This window comes from Aphelocoma coerulescens, chromosome 3 (assembly GCF_041296385.1).
Source record: "Aphelocoma coerulescens isolate FSJ_1873_10779 chromosome 3, UR_Acoe_1.0, whole genome shotgun sequence".
In the NCBI taxonomy this organism is placed as follows: domain Eukaryota; kingdom Metazoa; phylum Chordata; class Aves; order Passeriformes; family Corvidae; genus Aphelocoma; species Aphelocoma coerulescens.
Window position 1 is genome coordinate 107,330,884 of NC_091016.1, and position 27,582 is coordinate 107,358,465.

Sequence of the window (27,582 nt, forward strand, 5' to 3'; positions counted from 1 at the left end):
GAGAAAGCTGATGGGTTGTTAGAAAAGGCAGTATGAAAGTCTGTGGGGAAAAGCCACACAAGACAAACATGAAACTGCAGACAGAGGTAATCCTGTTTGTAGTGGGAAACATTAGCAGCTGCTGGGTTCAATAGGGAAAAGACACCAAAATGCAAAGGTCTAAAATCCTAATGGGACAAACAGAGCTGGAAGATGGCCACTCTACAACTCTGTTCCAAGCAGCAGAGAGGACAACACCTTCATAGCAAGGAAAATTCACTTCAGGTGTATTCCAGACATGAGGAATAAACTAGTGCTAGACCCAGCAGCCTGTTAGATTTTTGGCTGAGACAGGCACAAGCCACTGCCTTTTCCTACATACCCTGCCAGCAGCTCTCAGATCATCAATATCTTGTCCATGACAACAAGAAAATACCTGTCTGCAACACACTTCACCTGTTCCCTTGCTCTGCTTGCTAGGTTTGCCCACTCTCTGCTGACCTCAGCCAGTCATCACAACACTGCCCACCTTCTGATTTTACAGTGCCCTTTATATTCAATACTCTTCCTAGGACAATCCACCTAAAAGGCCCTTTTTTTTTTTCCACCTATATGGGAAAGTTACAACACACAAATAATAAACTTGTAGGGACAAATTTATTTTTGAAAGTTTCATAAAGCACTTTTCAGGGATGCATGAGTGCTCTCTTCACTAAAAGGATAAAATTGATGCTCATCACTACTCCAGAAAAATTCACAAAACCCAGAAGTGAAACATTTAATAAAAATGAAAGTAATTTTTTAAAAACAAGTGTAAAAAACAACACACTCTCAACTGAATAGTAAAGTGGTTTTCAAACACTAAGTAGTAAAACTCTCACTACCCTTCCCAGCAGAAATTATCCCACAATGCATAAGATAGACCTGGCTCAACCTCTGTCATGGGCAATACCAGAAGAGCTCTAGGTACTTACTCTTCAGCTCTGACAGGTCTTAAGTCAGGTCATAAGGCTGTCATACAGGCCTGGCAGCAGAATTAAGTTGCTCTTATTCCAGGTTCAACAATGTCTTTCCTGTGACAGGAGTCTTTGAAATGAAACTCCCTATCCAAAATTGCACCCTCCTGTGGTTATCACACAAAATAAATGGAGCATAGCTGACTGAAATTATTCTGATTCAATTATTTCAACTAACCATATTTATCAGCCTCCTAAAGTCATAAATCATAGCAATCTCTGTTGGGAAATTCAAAATTGATGTGGCCCCGCCTGAATCAGAGAAGGCGGTAGGCATCTGACAGCCTTGAGGAGCAGCCTTGTGTGAGTTGATTGAAATTTCTAGCAGTATTAATCTTAATAACCTCAGGTAGCTTCCTCCCCACAGCCTTTCTGCGCAAGCAGCGAGGGAGGGAGCACTGCAACAATTACTCCCTCATTCTCTCCAGCTGACTCTGTTTTCTGATGAATATGAACACGTCAGTCATGCTCAGCCTTCATCCCTTCTCAGCCCTCAGCAATGACCAGTCCAAAACCTGCAGAATTAAAATTGTGATTTGAGCCTTGAGGTGTAGGACACAGAAACAGAAACCAGACTACCTCTCAATAAAATAGCATGAAGACTTAAAGACTTTTCCTCTGCCTTATGAGAAGTGCCTGTGAACTGCAATAGAAAAAATGGAGAGCATTTTTCTTAGTCATTCAAATTATAGATGGAAGATATTCAAGTTGCATTAATGCTGGAAAGACATGATTAAAACACAGACCAGAAATATGCATCCATCTAGGAAAGGGATTTCAAGTAACCATCCCTCACAACTGACAGGATGGTCAGAAGTTGTTGAAGTTCACTGGCATTTGCTTTGTGATGGATTAAACAGCTTCCATTGTGATGAAGCTTTCAGTTGTGCCTTCCCTAACAGACTTTCCAATATTAATATGCACCAGATTTCTTCCACATCACCCAGACTGACTTCCAGAAAAAAAAAGCAACATCAAAGCATCTATTGCTCTAACCACCTACCAGCTGCTATTGGCAGACACGTATCCACCCAAGCCTAACTCTTTCATACTTGAAAATAAATGTGTAATGCAGCCACTCTCATGATGATAAAGAAATGTTCTTAAGAAGATGCTTTCCTGTTTGTGCACATCATTATCCGGAGTAGCATAATCCTTTGTTTGGAAGCAGCTTTGAGGGAACTTCTCAAAATATTGTATGTGTATATTGAGACATGGCTGGAAGTCCTCAAGTGAGTGGTTCACCCAACAAACTGCATGCTGGAAAACAGATCATTCCTATTCACGACCTTTGCAAATTCAAGTTCCAGGCATTCTCCCCACCCACTACTTTCCAGGCAGAGTTAAAATTGGTTTGTTACTTGCCTTAGCAGAAACTCTTTCCAATTATGAAAAACTAACACTTGCAGGGGTTTTTTTCCTTCAAGTGTGTTTGAAGACAAGTTAAATTTACCATTATATACTATGTTTCACCCATCCTCCTTGGAAAACAGAGTGATGTAAGGGAAATAATATAAGCTGTCAGGCTAGAATTCTGGCTCTTCTCTGTAACAAAATGCATAATCCCCACTTTGTTGCATGAAAGCGATCTTTTAAGTTCTGATATTTGCCAGTATTTTGACTGGCATTTTATAAGAAAAACCTCAGTTAAAAACAAACATTGATAATTTGGCTAAAACTTCCTCATTTTGAAACACATTTCCTTATCCACCTCTGTGCACTGCTGTTCCACATAGCTCAAATATCGATACCATTTCTGCTATTTGCCAGTCTTTCTTGTCTTCTCAGTCCTCTACAAATTTTTAAAAGCTGGCAGTGGCTCAGTGAGTTTGTCTGCCAAGTCTATTGCCACCCCAGGATTCAGCTCATCTAGACTTGCCGATTAGTATGTGGTATCTTTGGGTTTTCCAAGGTTTTCCATATTCTCCTCAATTCATTCTGTTTAGGAGCTTTCCTACAGTCCCTCCTGCCAAAATCCTGAACTCAGCGCAGCATCAGAATAAATGTACAATTTGCTGAGAAGGTACATTAGAGGGTCTTCCCTGCTCAGCACAGCTGCTTGGCAGCTGTGCTTTAGCTCCAGGACAATGGCAACCGTTTGCCAGGCATCTTCACACTGGGAGCTTGACTCCTGGATTTAGTAAGACTCATTCATCTCTTTCTCCCCAAAGCTGTCTTCTGTGCTGGAGCATTAGGACTCCCTTAGGAAGCTGGAGCTGCCACAGCACCAAAAACTGTAGCATCAAGCAAGTTTTCTCAAGAAGAGCTCAGAATTCTTTTGCTGCAAGGTAAGTTAGTGTGGAAGGAAGAGTGGGACTCAGATACTTTCACCTCTAGTATCTTGAGATGTTCTGACTATGGCACTCCCTTGAAGCCATTAACAGGGGTATTAACAGTGTCTGTCATAAACAGGTATTTCTGCAGATTTAACTAGTGTGACTCAAGATTAACAGCGCAATTGAAATTTTCTTCCTGCCTCTCGAGTTACTGCTGGCTTGGGTTAATTACCCCATCTGATAATTTTGCACTGAAAGGGAAAGAATAATGAACAGCTAAAAATCCCACACCCCTAGAATGTACATGTTTGGACTAATAACTTATGGATCAGTAACTAACGTACATGAACCATCTTCAACATCAGAACTAAAATGCTGCAACATAAAATAGCAATTCTCTAACACTTAAATCAGTTATCATAGGAAGATTAACATGGTCGAAATTTAACGACCTTTAATATCATGGCCAAAAGAAGCAAATAATATTGTTGATGTTTTTCTACTCCTTACCCCTGTATCCTTTTCTTCACTTACTGTCAACTTCTTTCATCTTTCCTATTTCTCTTTTCCAAGTGATCCAAATTTCCCTGATCTGGTCCTTTTCAATTCACTTTTCATTCTGCATTTGCCAGTCTTCCTCTTCACTTTTTCTTCCTGTGTCTCTTACTCCAAACCTGTTTATGTCATTTTCTTCTCACTTTGCTAGATTCTCATTGACCAAAGTGGCAGGTGGAACGAGCAGAAGCAATGTGCAAATTGTTCTGGGAAGTATCCATGGCTTCACACCTTGCAACTCCCTTTATGGGAAGGCCAGGCTTCATGAAAAACTGATCTGCAGTTTTCTCTCAGCCACTTCACATGCTATTCCAGAAATCATAGGCTTTCTTCAGCTTCAGAACAACATTCGTATCGCAGGCATCACAAGAATTTTAAGCACTTTATTTGTATCCTCTAGAAAAAGAAAAAATACCCTGGAAATCCTCTGTGAAGCCAAATGGAAGCTCTATAGCACTACAAACTTGCATACAAATGCTGATCTTAATGATGATTACCTACTTTTCCCTGCTCCAATTAAATCAAAAGCATGTAAGATACCACATGGTGTCCCACCATAGCAGACTACAGTCAGATGACACTGTTGAAGTCCATCTTAAATCAGCTGCAGAATTTCAGTCTCAAATACTGCCAGAGGTACCAGGCTGAAAGATTAAGAAAATCCAAATGCAGAGGCAAATCCAGAATTAATGTTTTCTGTTCCCTGCTGGAAAATTTTGTGTTCTAGAAGCTTAATTCTTTACAAAGCACTGTTTTAAACTAATTTTAGTGCTGCACATAATCCAGATCATATAGCTTCTTCTTTCAACTCAAGAACTGAAAAGGTACAGGGTATGGACTACAGGCCTAGAGCAAACACACTGTCTACCTAAGCCATCTGATGTATGTTCTTCATTCACTCTGACATTGACAAGCTATTCATTAACTTTGTGGGCTTCATGATAGATAAGCAAATTTAAGCACTAACACCACAGGAAAAGTCCAGGTCAGTACTGAGAGGTTTTGCTTTTTGGTGTTTGGTGGTGGGTTGGGTTTTTGGTCTTTTCTTAATATAAAGTTAGCACCATTTTAGTTCAAGTTAAACAGATTGTTATTTCAAGCTTCTCATTAAATGGCCAAGATTTGTATTGACTTTGATCAGTTTCACTTAGATCATGCTCAAAACCATTATAAAATATTATATTCAATAATTCATTTTCTGTGGAGTAAAAATACCACATAACAAGCATTTTTGTAGCTCCACACCAGAGACATATTAATACATAAGTGGGAAAAGAAAAAGATTTTCAGCACCAAACCTAAAAAGAAACAAATTTTTAGACAGCAAGGCTGACAATATGACATTTTAAAGGAATACTGTAACTCACTTTTTCAAAATCAAAACCTACTAAAGTTTCTTACCTGGACACAATCTGCAAAGAAAGAAAAATAATTTAAGAGATGCTTGAAAACAGAACAATTTTGTGCTTACCAATGCTGCTATATGACTGTATAAAGAGAATTCTCTGACACTGAAAACCACCCAGAGCTGTGAGGTCAGACCATGATCTGAAGTTCCAAAGCAGTGATGGACTCCTTGCTGTACAGAAATCTAATTAACAATAATGACTGCCTTTGCAGTCTTATTGCAAAGGAGTATTTTGCAACAATATTGTTTCCAAACACAATACTAGGATTCTGTTAGAAATTTACCTGAGAAATGTGAGTTTTTTGAAATCCCCTAAAACACAGCTCACAACAAAAGTAAACATGCAGAGAGAAACATGCAAAGAAAAATGCAGGAGCAATGTGCTATCTTAGCTCTAGAAACAAAACTTTATAGACTAAGTTATTGTTTTAAATTTCCATTTCCTACCTTTTCTGGTAAATAGCACATGTCCAGGGAGGTAATTAAAGAGACTGGACAATCACATGGGGATTCTCTGCCAGTACTCTTTGTAGTGTCCACCAATTGATGGTTGAAAAGGATTTTTCTAAGCCAGAGATGCTGACTTTATATTTAGCAACCTTTAATGGATTCATTGTTCAAGTACTGTTTCAGTTACTTTCAAGTCATGTAAACTTTAACATTAATGAGACTTTTTTTCTTAGTGCAGTTTTGATTTTTTTTTCTGAGCGAAGGGATTGTTAAAGGGGAGTGCCATAGCTCACCTTCATGCCTGTGAAGACCACTTTATTTCGTATGCTTTGAGCCACCATATGCAGATCACATTCAATAACCTCTAGTTCTGGTATCAGGAGAGACAGTGAACAATCACTCCATATTCATCCCCTCCCTCTGCCACTTGTGATTTTATGGACTTTTATCATTCCGCCTCAATTCCATTCGTCGTTCCTGTCATTCTCCTCTAAAATCTTTCTGCTTTACTACATTGGGCTGGAGATGGAAGAAATCACAGCTACACACAGTACTAAGGATACACATACACCAGTGATTTATAAATATATATTATCTGGGGGGGTTAAAAATACTTTATTTTCTTCACTTGCTTTCTAGTAATTGCCAGTGTTTTAATTAAAATTTTAATCTCTATTAAGATGATGTCTTTAAAGATCTTTAAAACCCCCAAGATCTTACTTCCAAGTAATAGCCATATTAGTGGTCCACCGTATGTAAAATAACTGCTTTCTCCCATATTAGTTACTTAACATTTCCTGCACTGAATTTCATCTGCCATTTTATCATGCATGAGATAAGGCCCTTTCATAATTCTTCAGTCATCTTTACTACTCTGAACACTCTCTGCAAACTTTGCCATATTTTTCTGCAGCCCTTTTTCCAAAAGGTCATGAGTATACTGTGAAGCACATGCCAAAGCACAGATCCTTGTGGACTTCACTGGTAATTTATTTTTTTTGCCACTAAATGTGACAATTTATTCTTGCTTCCTATTTCCTTTTAATCAGTTATTTAACCATCTTAGAACCCTTCCTTTCATCCTACAGCAGTTTGCTTGCTCCAACAGCCTGGGAGGAAACTTCTTCAAATGCCTTCCCTTTCAGAAGGCCATTTCCACATTGCTGCCAGTGCTGTACATGTAGCTCAGATCCCACTTTACAGCCAGCCAAAAATGATTAAAATTTGACCCTTTGTGCCCTCCTGATTCTATTGCAATGCATTTTCATTCAAATTTGACCTGCAAGTCCCTTCCTTTCCAGTACCAATCCACTCTCTTCTTTCCTATTGAGTGATACATGCATTTAACAAGACTAAAACAAAAGAAAACATTTCTTGATACTACTTGTTTACAGAGCTTTCCAGCTCATATAAGCTTACAATATTAAAGGAAATACAGCCACATAAAAATTAGTCTGAAATCTATCCTGCATTTATTACATGTTAAAAATCAAGTCAAGTCCCACACACAGTTACGCAATTTCCCCATCACTTTCACATTGCCAGCCATATACACTGCCAGACAAAGTTTCATTAGACATTTCTTGCTAATGTGAGGTAAGTTTTAAGGAGTATACCAAAGATATACTGCAGAGGTTTTTTCATTTTTTTTCCAGAGGGGTGAGGGGGGATTGTGGCGCACAGGCGGGACAGACATGATACCCAACAAGATTTTGTGTCTGAAGATGAAAAGCTCCACATATAAAGCAGCAGCCCAGCCAAGGATTTTGACGTTCAGACAACTGAAGCACTACTGAAAATGTAGTTTTTCTTACAATATACAGGTGAATAGCTCATGCCTAATTACAGATTGAAACAATTTGAAATAGCACAAATTTAAAATATAAACAGAAAATCAGGTAATTAGAATTTCCAACGAAGCATTCATTCTGGAGCAGACAGGCAACATCATTAACACAAATACAAACAATAGTAGGGATGATTTAATTGGATTACTTCACTCCTATGAATTTTTCCAAATAAGCTCTTTAAGAAAGCCATAGATGGAATTCAGCTGTCATCTTTTCTGGATATTTTGGCCTATAGCAGTCAGTCATGCTCTCCAAATGTGATCTCACTGAAGCAGCTGTGTGTACACAACAAATCACATTTGGACATGTTTCGATCCAAGAGCGGGTAAGGACAAACAGAGGTGAGCAGCAGGCTGTCCCTCAACACTAACATGAACAGTTGCCATAGCAACACAAGGCATCACTGGAAGAGGTTGGTATTGATCTTTCCATCCCATCTTCATTGCCATTTCTTCAGAGTGGTCTACACAATGCTACCACAACCAACACCATCACATGTACCCAAGTTCTGAAGTAAAAGGGAAATAATAGTGTTGAAAAGGCAGCAGGGAATAATTAATTCTGTAGTGAGCCTGGGTATACAAAGAGCAAGCAGCGAATCTTCATCTTAGTGCAAGCTACGCCAGGGGAAGATAGGATGTCAGTATGTACAGGAGAGTTTCACCATGCCTTCCACCTACGTTTGAAATTTCCTGTGCATTCTCCTACAGCACAGCATCTGCCTGTTCTCAGCATTTGTAACAACACAGTAACCAATGTCTAGGTCACCTATTGCAAAAAGTAGGATATAGCAAAGGCTATTTTGTGCTTAGTTGCAAGCCTTCTACATTTGCCAGCATACTGCAGATTGGCACAGAGCCAGAAGGATAAGAAAGTCTAAGTAGACAAATATTTAAGAGATTTTTCAGGTTAACAGTGGTATAGCTCCAGAGTCCCTCACAGCAGAACTTAACCTATAAATATGGGATAACACATTACGTGAGTATATCAGAGATTTTGGTAAAGAGTAATATTTTTTCCAGTAACAATACATAGCTGAGAACTGCATTTAGTTCACAAATTGCAGGATGTTACTTTGTTGATTCTACCATAAGGCTCAAATGAAAAACATGTTTTCAAGTTTTCACTTTCCCAAAAATCATTTCTTCTGAAGACATGCAAAAACGTGAGAAAAAGTGTTTAAAATGTTAGACAGTATTAAGAAAGCCTTTTAAGATCACTCCCAACTATATTTGTGGCCAGAACAGTTAGCAGAATGTGGTCCTAGCTAAGAGCAGAAGGCTGTTTATGCAAGAAATATAAAATGTTATTCTTGAAAACAAGTAGATCACTTCTGCTACATGCACCCTATATTGTTCCCGTTTTGTATCAGTATAACATTTCTGTAATTCATTATATTTGCATAAAGCTAATGTAATAAAGCAATAGTATGGAAAGTGCCCACTATCTCCAAAAACTTTATAGCTCACAAAGTGATTAGCCTCTAAAAAAACCCCAAATCATCTAGGTAGCACAGCCTTCAGAAAATGCATCATAGTTTCTCAAATACTAAAGACAAAATACAAGTCTACATCACTACAGATATTCTTAACAAAATTTTAACATTTATACTTAAAAAAAAGAGATCCTGAAAAAAACCCTGTAACAATACCTACCAGTTGTGTACATCAAGATAACAACTCTAACATAATCCAATAAACAAATAATAACAGTATATAAACAAATTATAACAGTATATGATATTTAAGGGCTCTGGGAACCCTGTTAATAACCAGTCTCCCATCATAACTTAAAGAGGCAAATAGCCACGGGTCTGCTGAGGACCATTCAACTGCATATACGCTATCTTCATGTTCTTCATAGGTAGCTATTACACTGTCCTGAAGGGGCTCTTTAATCCTAAAATTGAAAAAAAACACCAAAAAAAAAGGTAAGGATTTGTGAACACACTCAATTTTAAAGACAGTATTAAATTCACTAACATCTAGATACATAAAATCCCATTTGAAGTATAAGAATGCAGTAGTAGTTTCTAAGGAAATATTTGATATCTTATGTTTGCATGTACTTATGTTTTAGATGACAGCAGAGTCAAGTCAGTGCAAAAGACCCCACTTACAGGGACAAAGTAACTCTTACTCTACACTTCAGTGCATTTTCTGTCTCTCGGAACCTACACTAAGCATCTCTCTCTCACTCTCTAAAGCTAGGTAAACTACGTGGCATAATCTAAATGTACAACTTTTTACCAACATCTTTTCTCTCATCATGCAACATCCCTTCCTCTCCCCCTTCACTGTTAAATGAATTCTTAAAATAATATACAGTGTTAGAGATACGTAGATGGGTAAGAAGTTGCAGTCCCTAACATCAGTCTCTCCTGTGCTGCCATTCTGGACTCATTCTCTCTAGAGTTATGGAAGGGGGATGGCGCCACTCTGAACACGGATTTTTATCTCCCATTGCTAGAGTTGTATCAGTACCCGATTCTCATCTATTGCATACCCCACCTCTCACTGCAACACCCGAGCTCCTGGTCACCTACATCATAGGAGAGACACAGATTCCCTTCTGCATTGCAAATATTCAAGAGATGCAGGCAATTCTCTGAAGTCCAAACCACTCAAGAGTCATTGGTTATACTCTGCTAACTGAGCACAGCCCTTCTTCCCTGCATTCCCAAAGTTAGTCTCTCCTCTCAGAACGCCAGTACAGCACATTATTTTGTAGCTACAGGGTAGGGGAGTTTTCAGAGGATGACCTTAGAGCTCCTTCAGCCACAGAGAATCATCTCTGTCTGACAAGAATCAGTCAGCCCTTCAGAGGCTTCCGTCTGCCTCCTAGAAACAGCCTTGTACTACAGCTGCAACCCTCCTCACAGAAAGCAAAGCCAAAGAGCCTTGTGAATGCCACTCAATCATTTAAACAGATGCTGCTACTACAGAAATGAAGTGTTGTTATTGGCTGTCTTTGCCCTTTCCTGCTGCTCTCTGAAAGCATGCCGCTCTGCAATCACAAAGCCTGGATGGAAGCACAGTAGGGTATCTTGCAGGGTACTTCTGCCCCACCTAGCCAGCTGAGCCAGCTGTGAATCTAACACTGCAATTAAAATTAAATTGAGTTTAATGAAGAAACCAAAAGCAGACTCATACTGCAGAATAGCTTTAGATACGTATTTTCAAGGATTTTTACCATTTATTTGTGCTACATTACAGGTTAACTAACCAAAAAAGGGCACAGCACAACCAACACCCAGCCGCTGGTGAATTGCAAAGAACAAGCTTGTTTTTCAGTTCTCCTGAATATGAACTTTGATACAAACCATCTAACAGCAGAGAGCTAACAAACACATACAGGTGCTTCATCTCCTGTAACATGTTTGTCTAACTTCCTGCTAAATGACATGCCTGGTTAAGTGAAAGTTGGTCATGTCCCCAGACAGCAATGTGCTTCATGCAGTGCTCACCCACTTACCCACAACTCCATTATTCTGAAGGTTTGAGATGTCTCTCCGGATAGGCAGGGGAGTAATGCACAGTGCACACGGCTGTCAGGGGACACGACCGACTTCCAGTTAACCACGAGTCTCAGTTAACCGAAGGTTGGATAAACAGGGACAAATAAGCTTCTAGATGACACTATTTTCTGTACACTCAGAGTTGTTTCAGTGTTTCATTTAAATAACACAGCTCATCTAATTTAATTTACAGGAGTCAGGGGAATGAGTGTTCAGGAAACAAGCCTGTAGATGAATTTCTGTTTGGCATTCCCATTTATTACTACAGTTTTTAGCTGTGTTTTATTATTATCTATACACTGAATTTCCTCTTAGGTATGAAAGTAAATTTTGTGCCTTCCTAGAAAAAGAAAGCATGCTATTCCACTTGGTTCTTCATGCCAATGACACAGCCTTGAAACAGTTATTGAGAATCAGAGAAAATCCTTATGGAGGTGATCACTTGGTATAAAAGAGCTAGATACTATACAAAACAATCAGGATGGAAAAAAATCATCTCAAAATGACATGTGTCTCAGGAACAATACAGAAGACCCAAAAGAAACTGTCCATGAGCACCCTTTACAAACATGATGAATGAAAACAGATTAGCCTTTAAATTATGCAATGGGTAATGGGCCCAGAAGGATTCTGCTAGTGGAATAAAAAGCAGAATTCATTTCATATATGTGAAAGACTGTTCTAAAACATTAAAAAAAAATTCAACATAAGGAGCAGAGGTGTTTGTGATGAGTTTTTTTTCCTCACAACAGTAATCTCTTAGAGGCAGACTACCTTACCCAATGCTAAGAGATTTCCAAGAAAACACCTCAGATTTCTCTGTGTTTTGGCTACATGTTTGCTTTTTTGGTAATCCAAGAATAGGCTGAGGACACTGTTTTTGAATCTGTATCAATCTAGGGTACTTAGGATTGTTCTGTTCCTGAGTCACACAAGTTATGTAGTCCCAATGAAATTTTATACATCTTTTACACATATTTATTTATTAAAGAACCATCTCAGATTAACAAGAAGAGTAGCTGTACAGAGCTGGATATGAAGTAAACTTTCTTCTACAGTATGTTAGTATGTATAATTCATGTTGTTGCCAGAACACAGAGATACCTGTTTTTATATAAAAGCTGCAGGTTATGTATATAAAAATAGCCATGTATAGCTATATATATAGCATGCACATATGTGTACAAAACAGCTATGTATAGCATGAATAGCTATGCTATCTAGCTAGTTCAGTGTACCACAGATGCCTTGGCTTATTGATCCCATAATAGAGAGATGGTGCTGTGCAAGGCCAGCAGTTGGACTCCATGATCCTTGTGGGGCCCTTCCAACTCAGCTTATTCTGTGACTCTGTGACTGTATTTGATAGCATACTTGATAATCACTTGTTATGCCTAGCAAGCTTAGTAAGCTCTTTTCTTCCTCACCTCAGATCTTCTTGACCCTTGCTTCTTTAGTTTCTTGCTTTCCTATTTTGAAGATTTTATTCTGACCAGACTAAAATACCTTTTCTTATACATGTTCTTGCACTGCATCAACTGACAATGCATCGCATTCCTTTGCCACCAAGAATTCACAGTATGAAATGTGACATTTCTACCAACATCATGCATAAATGTCAGACCTGTGCCACACTGAGCTGAAAATGGACTGTGTTTTCTCTGTAGTCTTAATCAAATAACACGACCCCAAACAGCTTCTAAGAAAGGAGAGAACCTTTTATTTTACTAGATAACTGAGGTTAATTGTGTTACAGATTTGAGAAAGAAGCCTGTTCAGCCTTGGATAATTGTTTTCATGTAGAAAGCTGTTATTTCCAATTACTTCTCATGCTAACAACCACTTAAGTTTGCAGTGCTTGCAATTCTGTTTTGTCACCACAGTGTTCAATAAAATATGGTTTTCAGTCAGCAAAAATCATTAATTCCTTATCACAGTCAAAATTAAACCCTCTTTAATCTAAAAATCACTATGAAATAGAAGTGAATCAATAAAGCAGCAAACATGTACTGCAGCGTCCAAAAATGAATTCTGAAATCCATAGCACTAGATTCTGGAATAGCCCATGGATGCACTTTCCTTTTGACTTCAAGAGAAAATTGTTTCCGGTAATATGAGACAACATACTATTTGCTTTTTCACTCTCTTAAAAAAGCCTGAATTCAAGTATGTTTATTCTTGAACACAATTTTTATACATAATAATTGGCCATTCATACTATTCCCAACATAGTATTTTTTTTTTAATTCAAAAAAGAGCTTTCTGAACTGCTTCTACAGGAAACCAGGAAAGGCATACTTTACATAACAGGTTTCATAGATGTCATAATATGAAAAATAAATTAAGGAAGGTATACTTGTTGATGAAGGTTAAAGAAAGAAATAGTACAAGAAAACCAGAAGCTTTTAAAGAAAATAGTCTTGGAACTGAAAAGTGCTGCTGCACTACATTTTGCCCAGCTTCTTACACATCCAACAAAGTGAGTCCAGAATCCTGGCATTGCACAAACCAGAAGCTATTTAACTTGTTTTAATTGATTAGGTCTCTTGGTTGATTCCATACCATAATTCTATGACTCCTAGGTTTCTCCAACACATTAATACCAAAAGCAAAATAGCATCAAAATTAACACTAGTGACAGCTATGTGAAAATATCCTGAAAGCCTGCCTCAGCATGTTTGGCAAATACTTTTCAAAATATCAGCACTGACAAATCTCTCCTCTGAAGTCACAGAGGCATATACAAAGGTGTTATGTTAGATTGTACAGTTCATATGTAATATTGTGAAACACATGATTTATTATTCAAAACACTCTAAACCACATTTCTACTACAAAAAGTAGAAACCACCAACTTCTTTAGACAGAATTTTGAAGAAAGTGTGTTTCTACAGAGAGGGCAGCCACCATTTTCTCTCTGGTCCATTCTGATGGCTGAAAATGTTTCTACATGTAACATCTCATTAAAAACTTCACGATCTCAAGTGAGATTCTCTCTACTGGAAGGACTCATCACTTACATCTCTCAGCTTTAAATATAAAATGTTGAGAAGTGCTTGTGTTAGATCATCTTCTGTTTGTATCAAAGGACATTATGGCTAACATCTATGACAAAAAAGATGGAAACTAAGCATTCAGGAAAAACATTAAAACTGTATTTTAGAATAGGAATTTCTGGTACAATCTTCAAAGGAAAACAAAGATAATGATAATCTTTGAAGATATCGCCAAGAAATGTAGCATAAGGGAGAAGGCAGCATACTTACCTTAGGAACAAGTTCTACCAGTGAGTGAAAACAGCAAACATCTTAAGCCCATAAACCGCAAAGAAAGCTAAGGGAGCTGGGAGCTTATACTGCAAAATTAAAGTTCAAGGATGGCTTCCTTTCCAGGACTGATGTATAAGCTCAAAATGTTATTGACTATATAAATCATTCAATTGTTATGGATACAGAATAGGCTCTTCTCTTAAAGAACAAGTCCTTCATTATCAGTTGAGCCTTGTCACAAAGTTCTGGCCACAGAAGTCATGAAGAATGAAAACACTGCTGTAGATGCAGCATGTACCTTGCTGCTGGTACTCCTATGATAGCAAATAGTCTTCTCATGCTGTGTATCACCAGCATACCAAACAGAGACCTACACAGTTCAAAATTTAAACCTATAAGGCGAACAATATGTATTGGAATGACAGAAGAAAAGGAATCCTGATTGGCAAGTAAAGATGGCCACACTAAACTGTAAGAATCTAGTAGCTTTCTTTTATTGTTAGAAAGAGAAATGTAGAATTAAAATTACTACCAGAATAATTTAATACAGTAACATCTAGAGTCACTCACTAACATCAGGATTTTGGATAACCAAAGACTAAAGAAAGGATATAAGACAGTCACCACCTCCCTTAGGAGGAAGACAGTTCCCATTGCTCTCCTAATACCTTACAAGGAGCTGACAGTCACCTTCAGGAGATTTAGTATTCAGGCAAGTTCAGTGTTGCAGGGAGAATGTTCTTGCAACAACAGGGTGCAAAGCCACTAAAGAAAGAGGTCAAGAAGCCTGACAAGTGATTGCATCCACAGATGTGGAATGATCCCATGTTTTACAAGTTTGTTCAAACTTAGGCATTGAAAAGCACTTCTCATGTTCTTATCCATGCACATTAGCTTTGTTCTGGGGATGAAACCTAAATGAACCCCAAGTACTCACCCTCATCTGTTCTATTTTCCTTTATTTTGTACACTTTTTTCTACCTCTGGATCAAGGTGCTTGAAACTGAACTAGCACAGCATTTCATTCACCATTTCTCAGATGGTTTTTTTCCACATTTGAACTGTGAATTAAATAACCCAGATTGAGAACTTGACCAGAATACAGCATAGCTATATGGCCACATGCCTACACCTCTTCTCTGTGGACAGCTCCATCCTCTTCTTAGACTACCTATTTTCAATAGTGGTTTTGGGCTTCTGTAAGAGCCTAATAATAAGAGAAAGACTCCAAAAAGTGCTTCATCATTATGACTGATCAACACCTGAAAGGCTTCAAAAGTGCTTTTTCATTATGACTGCTCTAAACCTGAAAAACTCCAAAAATGCCTTGTCATTCTGTCTGCTTCTCATTATACAGGCAGTATGGACCGTGGGTAGCCCGCCTTGAGGCCCATAAAAAGGAAGGTGGAACTGGTGCAAGTCAAATGGAAAAGTGAGGGGCAGAGTCCCTGACCTTTGCCTTTCACCCCCACCACCATCCCCTGCTGTGGGACACTCTGAGCCTCCTGGAGCCGACGCCGCCCGCCTGAGGAGAACCCCCCGAACCTGCACCCCTGGACCGGAACCACGAGTGAGTTCTGGAACCCCTGCCCTGCTCCTGCGTCCCGTGCTGAGAGCACCGTGAGTGGGCCAAGGCTCGGCTGCAGCGACCGGGCACCGCGCCTGCAACTCGGAGGCCGGGCGGCCGCATTGCAGCCAAACTGCTCCAGAGATCAGAGAAGGCAGATAAGACCCTTCAAACTGCTTCGCTCCCCCCACCCCATCTCGGCGGCACTAAAGGTAGCACAGTGTGGTGGTGACCTATCCTATGCTTTTCTTTTTAAGTAACCTTGGCTTTTCCTAACTTTCCTCTACTTTTCTCTTTCCTTCTCTTTGACTCTTTTACTATTAAATAAAATACATCCATTTTTTGGCATCAACATCTAACCTCGTTTGGTTTTAATCTCGTTTCTGGGAATATTTTGAACCTTCTAAGTTCTTTCCAGTTTACGCACAGAGACTTAGCTTTCTTTGCTTTTCTGGGTTTGAACTGGATCGTAACAGCTTCCCATGCAGAAAGCACTGAAGCCTTTCTTAATTCAGTGCAAGAAAGCAAACACAGTTGGCATGTTTCTCCTAGACACGTTTCACAAAAGCTGTGCATGCACATCTGGCATGTTTTGGAACAAACAAAAACACAGTGAGAACAGATAAACTCAAGAATATGGCTGATAACAAAGGAAAATCCTACATGGAAGAATCAGAAGTCTCCAAAGATTATTCAGAAGGCAGTAAATGTCCCTAACTGTGAATAGTCAGGGGATAGGAGCTTTTATCCAGGGGAAGTACATCTCCTTTTCTATTTCTATACTTTTTCCTCCTGGCTACTATGAGATATATGATACAGGCTAGGGAGACCTCTAACATGATACAGGGAAGCTGCCTGCTCTTCCATTTTTACAATGGATGGGAGAAACAACAGCAGCAGTTAAAAAGTCAGCAAACTAGTTGCTCTGATCTAAACCAGCAATTAAGAGGAACTGGCAGTCACTTGATTTCAACAAGAGACAGATCCTCATGCAACAGTCCTAGTTATATTGCAAGCATGTTCTGGTCTCTAAGATGGGAGCATAGGCCCAAGACGTCAACACATTTATAGACAAACACTAAAGGAAGGAACCACTACGAAGAAATTCTTAGTAAGAACGGAATACAGCAGTTTTTAGTTTGTCTATTCATTATGCAATGAAGTTGAATTATTTTCTTTTGAAAAAAATTATTTCCAAATACTTATTTTCAGTTGGGAACCTTATAAACTAGACCACTACTGCAGCAAATCTGGCAAGAATAACTGAGTGGGTAGACTCATGCATAGTTCTACATGGTTGAACAAGGAAGGGTTAAACTGACATACTATTTTTGGTTTGCCTCCAACAAAGAAATACAGTAAAAATTAGGAAATTTACTCTGAAAGATACTAAAAATTAACAAGACTTAAAGATCTCAGGAAGGAGTCTTAACTGTGTAGAACAGTTTTAGAAGTCAATGTTTTCAAAATATGGGGACTTAACTAAGTAGAACAAACAACAAACCTTTAAAGATATAACTGGCACATACCCATCATTTTTATATTTAATCAAAGGAGTATTTTTACAAGTTATTGTATTCAGAACAAATAAAATGCAGAAAGTGTCTTTTCCTTTCTTTACAATTGATATTTCAACTTTCTGAGAGAGGTATGGCACTCAGTCTGAAGGTGACTGGCCAGATACTCTAGTTGTCCAAATACATGCTCTTCCTGGTGTATTTCAAGATACACCTGAAACAGACATTCTCTTTATTGATATTTGTGTGCTGTTTAATAACAAATCAGATGTCCTCCAAAACAGGATAAAATTGAACCTTGTGAGAATATAACACTTTCTTGAAAGTCTAGAACATATCCAAGCAAAAAAAAAAAATACAAAAACACCCCACACCCCTCCTGCACCAAACCATACAGTGAAAACCTGTATTTTATAAAATAGACAGTACCCATGGAATGGTGCAACAGACTCTTCATAGAGGTCTCCAGGAGGGCATCGTAGTCAAAATATTTGGTACTAGTGGTTGACTAAAAAGAAGTATTCCCAACAGCTGTTATGCCCTCTTCATTTGTGCACTCAGAACTAAAGAGACATTGATTTGGCAACAGTTCAAGGCTGGTGAGCAGCTTGCAAACATCCTTTGGACTCAACTCGTAACAAGAGGGCAGAAGGGGGAGCCTAAAACAAGACTTTCACAGTACCAAGCAGAGGTTACAAAAGCTGATGTGCTTTCCCAGGTTTTATAGAAAACAGATGAACAGCTGAAAAGCACATATTTAAAATGCAAATGCAGAATTGATACTCTTGTAGCCTCTGGGAACAGGCAAGGGCTCTACATCGTTACTATACAAGTCATTCATGATGGGGTTTACATCCAACCCATAGCCATAGGAAAAGATACATTATATTTGTTGTATTGCATTGGATGGCCTTGGATTAAAAAATTCCCATTCTATAATGACTTGTGTTTCAGTGAGGCAACCTACACAGTCTACAATCCACAGAAATTCAAAATTCCAGATAACCTACTACACAATGTCTGTCAGAATGTTATTTACTTGTGTTATTTTTAATGCATTCCCACCATATTAAAAAAAAAAAAGTGGTTTCTTTCTCATTTCCACTAATGCTATTTATCTTCCATCCTGAACAGAATAAATTGCAATCTCTAGCCAAAGATAAGGAAGCAAAAGATGTCCCTGACTGTGGCAGGGGGGTTGAAACTAGGTGATCTTGAAGACCCCTTCCAACACAAACCATTTTCTCATTCTATATTTAAAACACTGTAACTCAGTTACATTCTAGAAAGTAAGTACATACTGTTGATGTGACCAAATTTTTAGGTACTTAATTTGATACTCCTTGATTTTTCAGGCACTTAAAACATGTAGAGAAAATCTTTTCAAGAAATCCTGTACATTTAAAATTAGCCATTTCTATATATGGAATAACTTTCTTATTTAATATTAAAAAAAGAATAGTTCCCAGGTCCTTTAAATGAAGCCAAAACACCAAAACTATATGGAGCAAAACTACATCTTTAATAATAAAATAAGGTTCAAGAGCAACCTTAAAAATGCAACTAGAGAAGTAACCTAAACTGTATTTAAAATTTTAGCTGAAACATCTAGCCAGCACAGCTGAGCAACTAGGGGATGTTTTTTGTAATTTCCTTGTTCCTTATCACATCCGACTATTCTTCATTTTAAAAGCTCATTCAGGAGTTAATCTGCCTATGTCATTGCAGACAGCTTTCCAGAGCTGTCCAGAGAAGGGCAGTGGAGCTGGTGAAAGGTCTAGTGAGTAAGTCACATAAGGAGTGGTTGAGGGAGCTGGGATTGTTTAGTCTGGAGAAGAGGCGGCTCATGGGTGACCCTACTGCTCTCTATAACTGCCTAGCAGGATATTGTAGCCAGCTGGGGGTCGGTCTCTTCTCCCATGCAACAAGTGACAGGAGATGACACAGCCTCAAGCTATGCCAGGGCAGGTTTAGGTTGGACAGATCTCTTCACAGAAAGGGTGATTAGAAATTGGAATGGGCTGCCCAGAAAAGTGATGGAATCACCATCCCTGGGGGTGCTCAAGGAAAGACTGGATGTGGCAGTCATCACCATGGTCTAGTTGACATGGTAATGTTCAGTCATAGGTTGGACTCTGATCTCAGAGGTCTTTTCCAACCTAATTCATTCTGTAATTCTGTGGTTCATTTTGTAAAGGAAGAGTTTGCTGAAGATCACCATGAAAGCTAGTCACAAAATTAGAAAGCCTCAGCCCAACCTCAATCTACAGAACTCCCTATATACACATATATACACTTGTAAAGACATGTAAAAAGGGAAACAAGCATAACATACTGAACAATAAAAAAGATGAAAGCACATAAAAATTGAGTATAAAAATTATTATTTTAGCATTTCAGTTAATTCCTCACTAAAACCCCATCCCTTCAAAATTCACAAGGAAAATAGGTGATTCCACACAAACCAAATGGATGGGTTTACAAATGTTTGCCAAGAGCATGCACTATTCTCTACCAAGAGTGTGAAACCAAGCTTCTAGTTCGCTTGAACTAGGTCTGATGAGTTACTGGGTTCCAGAGCAGTCAGAGATATTAAGAGCAAAATTAAAAAAAAAAATAATGTGTTTATACTTCCTTTCTTCTGCCTGTGCAGAAGCTCATCCTTAGACTGGTAACACTTCCTAAGGGTTACAACACATACACAGAAAATACAAAAGCATATTTTCAAATTCTCAACCCAGATTGTTCTACATGCTTGATTTGAACCCAAGCTCCCTTAAAGTGAATCTTTTCACCAATCCAGTGGACTTTAGAAGTGATCCTCAGCATCACCATTCCCTTCCTACCAGTGAACATGGAGTGACCATGCCAATCAGATTTAAAGAGTGTATTCCACCCAAGTCTGAATAAAGTGGGAATTCAAACTACTTACCTCAAAGGCATGTATACAAAAATCCTAGTCAGCAAAAAAAATAACATGTAAACCATCACAATGAAAAGACAAATTATAAGCATCTGCATAAAACTCAGGAAACTTCATACTTCTCTTCTTGATGCTGGTCCTCTTGGTCACTGAGTTCATCATCATCTACCATATGCCCAAATGGTTCAGAAGAAATTGATACCATGTTAGACAGGATAACTCTGCTATCACTGCTTCCTGTAAGGATCAGCTGATCATGAGAATGATTGTATCTGACATTCCAGACCCTAAAAAAGTTAAAGCAGAGAGAACAAGAAACTATTCATAGTAGGTAGTACATCACTGCTAAACAATTTTTTTTAAGGGCAGCACTAAAAATTCATCTTTTCAATGTTTTAAATATGCATAGAAGTAACATGCCTCATTCAAAAGACATTTTTTTGCCATCTTCATTTGGCTTTTAAGCTTCCATGTAATCTGTTTTCTATGAGGTGTCTTTAAAAATTCAACAAGTAAGTTTAAAAAAAAATAAAATAAATCACACCATTCAGTGGTATCATTCCTTGAGGGTACATGCCAATTCATTGTTGACTTAAGTCCTAAATATAAAAATTTCCCCAAAGCAAAATATGGATTAAAAATAGCCTGTTAAGCAAAAATGTCACAACATTCTTACAATGAAGTTTAAAATAGATCCTAAAACAAATGCAGGATTATATTTCTCTTCAAGTTTTACATTTTATGTATTAAATTAATACCAAATGTCTTATTGTTCTTGTTTTCTTCTTTTTCTTTGATTATTCTGAAGAAAAAAAGTAAAAATAATGCTTTTGTTAATTCCCATCTTCATTCCCCTTAAAGTAGCTTTAGGGTCTGGATTTATCTTGCAAGAATTATTCCAATCCAAATTTTATAAAATATGAATAATTCATCTTTTCTTAAGCACTGAAATTTGCAGCCATCAGACAAGATTCTCTCCTTACTCCAGCCACAGGCCAGTGCAGTAGATACAGGCTCTAAATCTCAGAGAATAAAATTACTCACTAGCATATTTTGACTTAAGGACTGTGAAGAGCATCAAAAAAGTGGAGCTGCATTACTGAACATTTCAACCATCTGACAACAGAAGGATGGATAGCAGCTGCTTTACTGCACATCAGGTGCAGCACATCAGGCTCCAATTGGGAAGGCACACCTGTGTCCCAGCAGGGCCCCATGGGCCAAATTCTGTGCTGTGCATCTCAAAGGTCTACCCCACCTCCCAACAACGTTAACAACAGTTTCTTGCCAATTAGACTAACATTGTCTAAACTCTTAATTTACAATTACACAAGGAACATTGGCATGTTAAAATTTTTCCTCTGTGCAAAAAAATGATTATGCACAATAGCACAAACATAGTCAGTTTGCATTGTTCCTAAACGATAAAATAATTAGCTGAATAAATTATATAAACCATCCACCCGCAAAACAGCATGCAGATAATTTGTTCTACCAGTGGGAATGCTCCTCTAGTGTCTTCACTGGTTCAGTGACATTTCTTGTGTCCCAGAATTTCACCTTGCAGTCATCTCCACAGCTAGCCAGGTAGTACTGCTTATTGGGATTGAAGTCCAGGTCTCGTACCAGCTGTCCATGTGCATTTTCTATACAATATATCTGCCTGTAAAACATTAAAAATATTACGTGGTCTATAAAAAGAACTCCACCTACAGGAATCTGTTTCCCTGGAAACTTGCATAATCCCCTTAGCACCCACAGACCTAGAGCTCCCATTCCAGCTGCTAACAATAGTGACTCATACAGATTTCTCAGCTTGCTTTGAAGCTTTGCTCCTTCCATGTTTGTTTCCATTAGGATCATCTGGAGTTAAAAGGAAACAGTAGTTCCAGATGATTCTAGCACAACTCTGTAAAAACTGTTATAAATGTCTGCTACTAAATCACATTAGTTTCAGATAAGAACTTCTCTGCCCCTAAGTAGTTATACTAATTCCCTGTATATGAAATCTACTTCTCCCTGTAGAAAAAGCTGAGATGCAAAGGTTGCAACAGATATCAACAACAGCTTTTTATTACTGCTCCATATTGAATTTACCTTCTTGAACTCTTGCATTTATCACTAATTTACCTGTGGCCCTTAAACTCCTCAGCCAGATGCATACTCATCCATCTGGACCACTTCAGAAAACATCTGCAGTACTGCTAACAGCCTAGCACGTCTATTCAAAACATCATGCGCCATCAGTTTGTTTCCCTACCTTGCCTCTTAAAGTTGGGTTTTGTCTGGGTTTTTCTTGTTTCCACTATTGTATCACCAGTTTTCTCAAAGCCACCAATACATCATCTAAAGTTCTGCTTAGACTTGACCGTCTCCTACAATCTGCACTAGAACTTTTCAACACTTCATGAGCTTTTTGTTTTTCTTTAAATGAAAAATGTTTCTCTGCAGTAAACATACTGACCAAAATTTCCTATTTCTTGTGAAAACTATATATTTTTATGGTCTTCTGTCACAATCAGATAGTCTCTTGCTGTTAATTCTTAACTCCTAATACAAAGTGAAATAGCACCATAAGGAGAGATTCAAAGTGTATCAGGCCTATATCAAGCCCTATCCTGACAGCTCTGACAGTCACCAGTGAAATTACTAAGGTATCTAGCCTAGCATCAACACTCTTCTCAGAGTTTGAGAGGCTAAGGATATCATTCAGGTATGCCTTTCTACCAGGTATTGTAGGAGTGGAATTCGAACTTCCACTTATTTTCTTAGGATATGTATATGGCAAAAATTTTAAGTCTCAAGCATGCTTGATGCAGTAAAACACTTCTTTCCTTCTTTATTGCACCTTTCACTTTTTTCCTGCATTGCTCATAGAGATGTGTGTAAGGGCTTAAAAATACCACTGTCCACTGTATATTCAACACTACTCACCATGAAAGCCTTTATCCCAACTTAACTATTATTCTGACCATTTGATCCCTTTCCTCCCAAAATATGAATATTCTTTTCTTCACTTTTCACCCTACCTACGGCAATAATACATATACTAAATTTCCCACTTACATCATAAGATTTATGCCAGACCACATGAACACTTTCTCCAGCTATTGGCTCCACCTCCTCATATTATTCTTCTTACATATTATTTAGAGTTTAGCCTTGGAGTCTGAATTTTCCTGATAAAATTCTCTCTCTAAATCCAATCAGCCTAGTGTCTGTCTCCTCTGCTTCACAAGCTCTTCTCTGATTAAGACTGCTTCTTAGTCTAGTCTAGGACTCTTCCTACCAATCTTTTTTTTCTTCTCCCCTGCTTTGTTTGCTATGTCCAAAAGAATATACTCCCTCTATCTTGCAGCTCTCATAACCACACTCTGCAGGAGCAGCTATTCTAGCTTCTTCGAGTATCTCTCTTCACTTTGCTGGTAGACCAGTTTTCTGCCCTTGATTCCTCCCTCCCCCATCATTTCATGCTTCTTATACTGCCAGAGTTCATATTGCCCTGATTTTAAACTCCTACTTCTAGCCTAACTAATTATTACGAAATATTTACATACAGACATATTACAGAGTAATGGAAGATGAGACTTACTCTTGCACATACTCTTGCCAGAGTTCATATTGCCCTGATTTTAAACTCCTACTTCTAGCCTAACTAATTATTACGAAATATTTACATACAGACATATTACAGAGTAATGGAAGATGAGACTTACTCTTGCACATACTTTTTGAGTATATTGCAAACAGCCCTTTGGCACGGCCTAGTAATCAAACTGGTTTAAGGACTATCTACTCTGAGCCCCACTTGAAGTAAATAGAATTGTGGGGTTTGTTTCTGTTAACCAAGGTACCCCTTTCACTGTGGATCCAGACTATAATATCCAGACTATAGAAGTTACTCAGAGAATTCCTTTAATGCAAGATAGAGATGCTTTTTCTAATAAGACAGAGCATGAAGCAGAGTTTACAATATTTAATATTTTCACTTCAACAAGCAGGCTTTAGTTTCAAGATCTGCATGCTATGTGTTAGAAACAGGAGGATTACAAAAACATTACAAAAATAATAAAACCCATTCTCCTTTGTCCTCTCTTTCCACTCTTGTACACTTCATTTAAAAGTGTCTTTATAAATCTAAGTATACACATCTACATAAAGCTAGATTTTTATGTATCATTTTACAAGGCAAAGAACAGGACTTTCAAACTTGATGATAAGCATATAGGAAGTGACTTTTAATTACTGTATTTTTAGTTTTCCTTAATTAAATAAATCTTTCTGGCAAAAACACACAAGACTAGCAAACAAGGGATTTATTGCTACAACTCTGAGCTGGCAGGAACCACTGAACTAAATTTAAAGTCATCGCCCTTTAAGGCAACGAAAGTTATTACAAGACATCAGTCTTCTCGGTTTAGTGATAAATTACTATGTGCTAAGGGGATAAAGTGTATTTTAAAAAAGCTTGCAGAGGCTTTAGTAGTCATGGCAACAGATGTGCACAACATCACTCCTTTGCTTATCAAAATCACAACTAAGCAGGGGGGAAAATGCCTTATTAGGTATATTCAAAGCTTTTATTTGGTTATGATTTTGATAGATTCAGTGATTTCTTATAACTAGTAAGCTACAATCTTTAATATAGTATAGAACACTTTGTTAAAATCAGAAGTGAAGAGGAAACTTGACCTGTGAATTGCCTTCAAAGATTAAAGTCATCTTTAAATGCTATGAAGATAGTTCATAGCATAGTCAGGACTGTTGTTAAACCATTTTCAGGCTGAATTACAAAACAGCTTCATTCAGGTAATCCCTATGTATTGAACAAATCCTTGTGAGACTAGTATATAGTTCAAAAAAACTCAATATACAAGTTAGAATTGAAGCTGAGGGGGAATACCAGAGAAAACTCTTTGCTAAATTGTAACTATATGAGGTATGCAAGCTTTTCTATTCCTTTTATAAGGTTTGCCATTTTTCTTATCATTTTAAAAAAAAGAAAGTGCTAGGAACAATGCAAAAATCTCTCTCCAAAGGAGATAAGAGAACATGACTGCAAGCTCTCATTACCTCATGCTTCGTGTGTCCCACCCTCGGACAGTGGTATCATTGGCTGTGGCAATCTGGGTACAGTTGTGGTGTGGACTCCATCTTCCTGAAGTAAATTTTAATTGTCCTTTCCCTTCCAAGGCTGTGGAACTAGAGAGCTAGAATAATGAAACAAAGCTGGCAATGTTTCTAAATGTAACACTAAAATGAAACCAGTTACAATGAAGACAAAGCTTTTCAATAGCCTATTGCTCCAGGTGCGGACTACCAAATCCAAAGATTCAAGAAAGAAAAAAAAAAAGAAAAAAAAAAAAAAGTAAAAAACCCCCAACAAATAAAAGCTAGAGCTGATTTTCCACCAGTAATTTTTAAAAAGGTGTATGCAGTGTAATATATGCAAAAATATTATAAGTACTGTGCTTTCTATAAACTAAAACAGTTTCAGATCATTGTTGAAAGAGTAGATAGATAATATGGGCACATTGCAAAGATTTGCAGCTGCCCCACACACACACATTTAGCTTCATTAACAGTCTTACAAGACTTTTTCCATGTCAAAATGCCATATTTTAGCTGTAGTAACAGAATTTCGGTGTCAAAAGACTCTTTTTCATAAATGTATAGCAGCTTTTAAAAATAAATAAATCAAGGCCCAGGTGCCCATGTTATCACATACATGCCTGTTAAAATAATAGTAGATACCAGACAACAAATCTACAATCTGTGAGATATAAAAGTTTCAGTTCCAAAACCAGGCTTGCATGTCATGGAGCAGGCAGGTCTGCATCACCACAGTTAATGAAAAGAAGGTCCAAAGTAATCAACTTTGTCTTTGAAGTTGGATAGCAAGTTGTCCTCCAATTCCATGTGAACATGGGGGAAATTGAAGCTGCCAACACTGCAAATTACTTTTACTTCCAGTCACTTACTGAAACTGCTTAATATCTAAAGAGAAGGAGGGAAACCAAAATATTTGCATTTAATCAGATATAAAATTTACACAAAGGGCAGAGGGTCTTTGTCAGCAGTAGACAATACTTTCTCCAGCATTCCAGACATATATTTACTCATTTCAACTTTTATAATGTAAACTACTATTAAATGATCAAACTTTTCTTCTTCGCAGTCAAAAGTTTAGGGTTGAGGCCAGCACACACATACTGTGCTATTTCTTACCAACATATAAAAAAAAAATCACATATATGGGCCAATTCATCCTTGCCTTCACAAGCAATTAATAAATACTTGCAGAAATTAAATGACATCTTTCCTTATACAGATGTCCAGCTATGTATGCAGTCAAGTTCTTAATCAATTCAAATCTTCTTTTCCATGCTGTCTATGAACCTGAAAGGAACTGCAAGGATTTAAAGGACCATTTGGAGATAAAGAAGAGAAATTTTCATGAATAAAAAGGAATCCTTATGTAACAGAAGGAAGTCTGCAAGTTTCCTCCCTGGAAATCCAAGAAATAAAGGAAACAAAGTTGGTAGTTCAGAATCACAAATGCAGGTTCAAAAAAACCTTAGCTGTAAGTTTAATTCATACTTTAATATATGGACAGGTAAGCAAGGACTCTTTATCTTGAACTCTTTCCTCCATTTCTTTAAATGCAGGAAAGCTGACTACAAAAAGGGAGGAAAACATTACATAGGTGTATTTTAAACATTATTCTTGCATGAGGATTAGGATCTGTGCTACCCTGAAGATGAAGACATGCACATGTGAGGGCCTCACTGGATACTGAAGGTAAACAATTCATGGTATTATTTTATAAACACAAAATGTGACTTACATTAAGGAAAAAGGAAAGGAATAGAGTCTACTTTTAGACAACAAAATTAGGGATTACTCTTGCAATGCACAAGGATCACATTGATTTCAGAAAAGAACTCTAGAGAAAATGAAATCTTGAACAGTGAAAAATGGTTATCAGAGTATGGATGGATTTAACACTATTCCTAAATGCTTAGCTGGAACAATGCCTAAATCTAGTGACACAAGAACAAAAATAAAAGGGCAGCATGATATTATAGTACAGTTGCACAAGAGCAACACTTTGAAATAAGAATAAAATGTTCTGAAAAAAATTAAGCAATGTAAAATGACCAGAATAGAACTGTTTGTTATCCTCAGTGAAGGAAGGGGTTTTACAAAAACAAAATATGAAAAAATGTCTGTCCTAGGATATCCTAGATATTAG

The 27,582-nt window shown here is 37.8% G+C and overlaps 1 protein-coding gene across 3 annotated transcripts in view; it reads right to left on the reverse strand.

Annotated features, from left to right (window-relative positions):
- Positions 1-5,757: 5,757 nt before the first annotated feature.
- The window catches only part of EIPR1 (EARP complex and GARP complex interacting protein 1), a 77,482-nt gene continuing 55,657 nt past the window's right edge, over positions 5,758-27,582 (reverse strand). For 2 of the 3 annotated variants that reach the window (XM_069011523.1, XM_069011526.1), the window contains 5 exons: positions 25,401-25,537; positions 21,823-21,990; positions 20,447-20,614; positions 20,337-20,360; positions 5,758-9,433 (listed from right to left, as the gene is read on the reverse strand). In XM_069011523.1, the coding sequence (XP_068867624.1) occupies positions 9,259-9,433; positions 20,337-20,360; positions 20,447-20,614; positions 21,823-21,990; positions 25,401-25,537 (672 nt within the window). In that variant the 3' untranslated portion in view covers positions 5,758-9,258. The remainder of the gene's footprint in view (positions 9,434-20,336; positions 20,361-20,446; positions 20,615-21,822; positions 21,991-25,400; positions 25,538-27,582) is intronic. The other variant, XM_069011525.1, reaches the window with a different exon arrangement.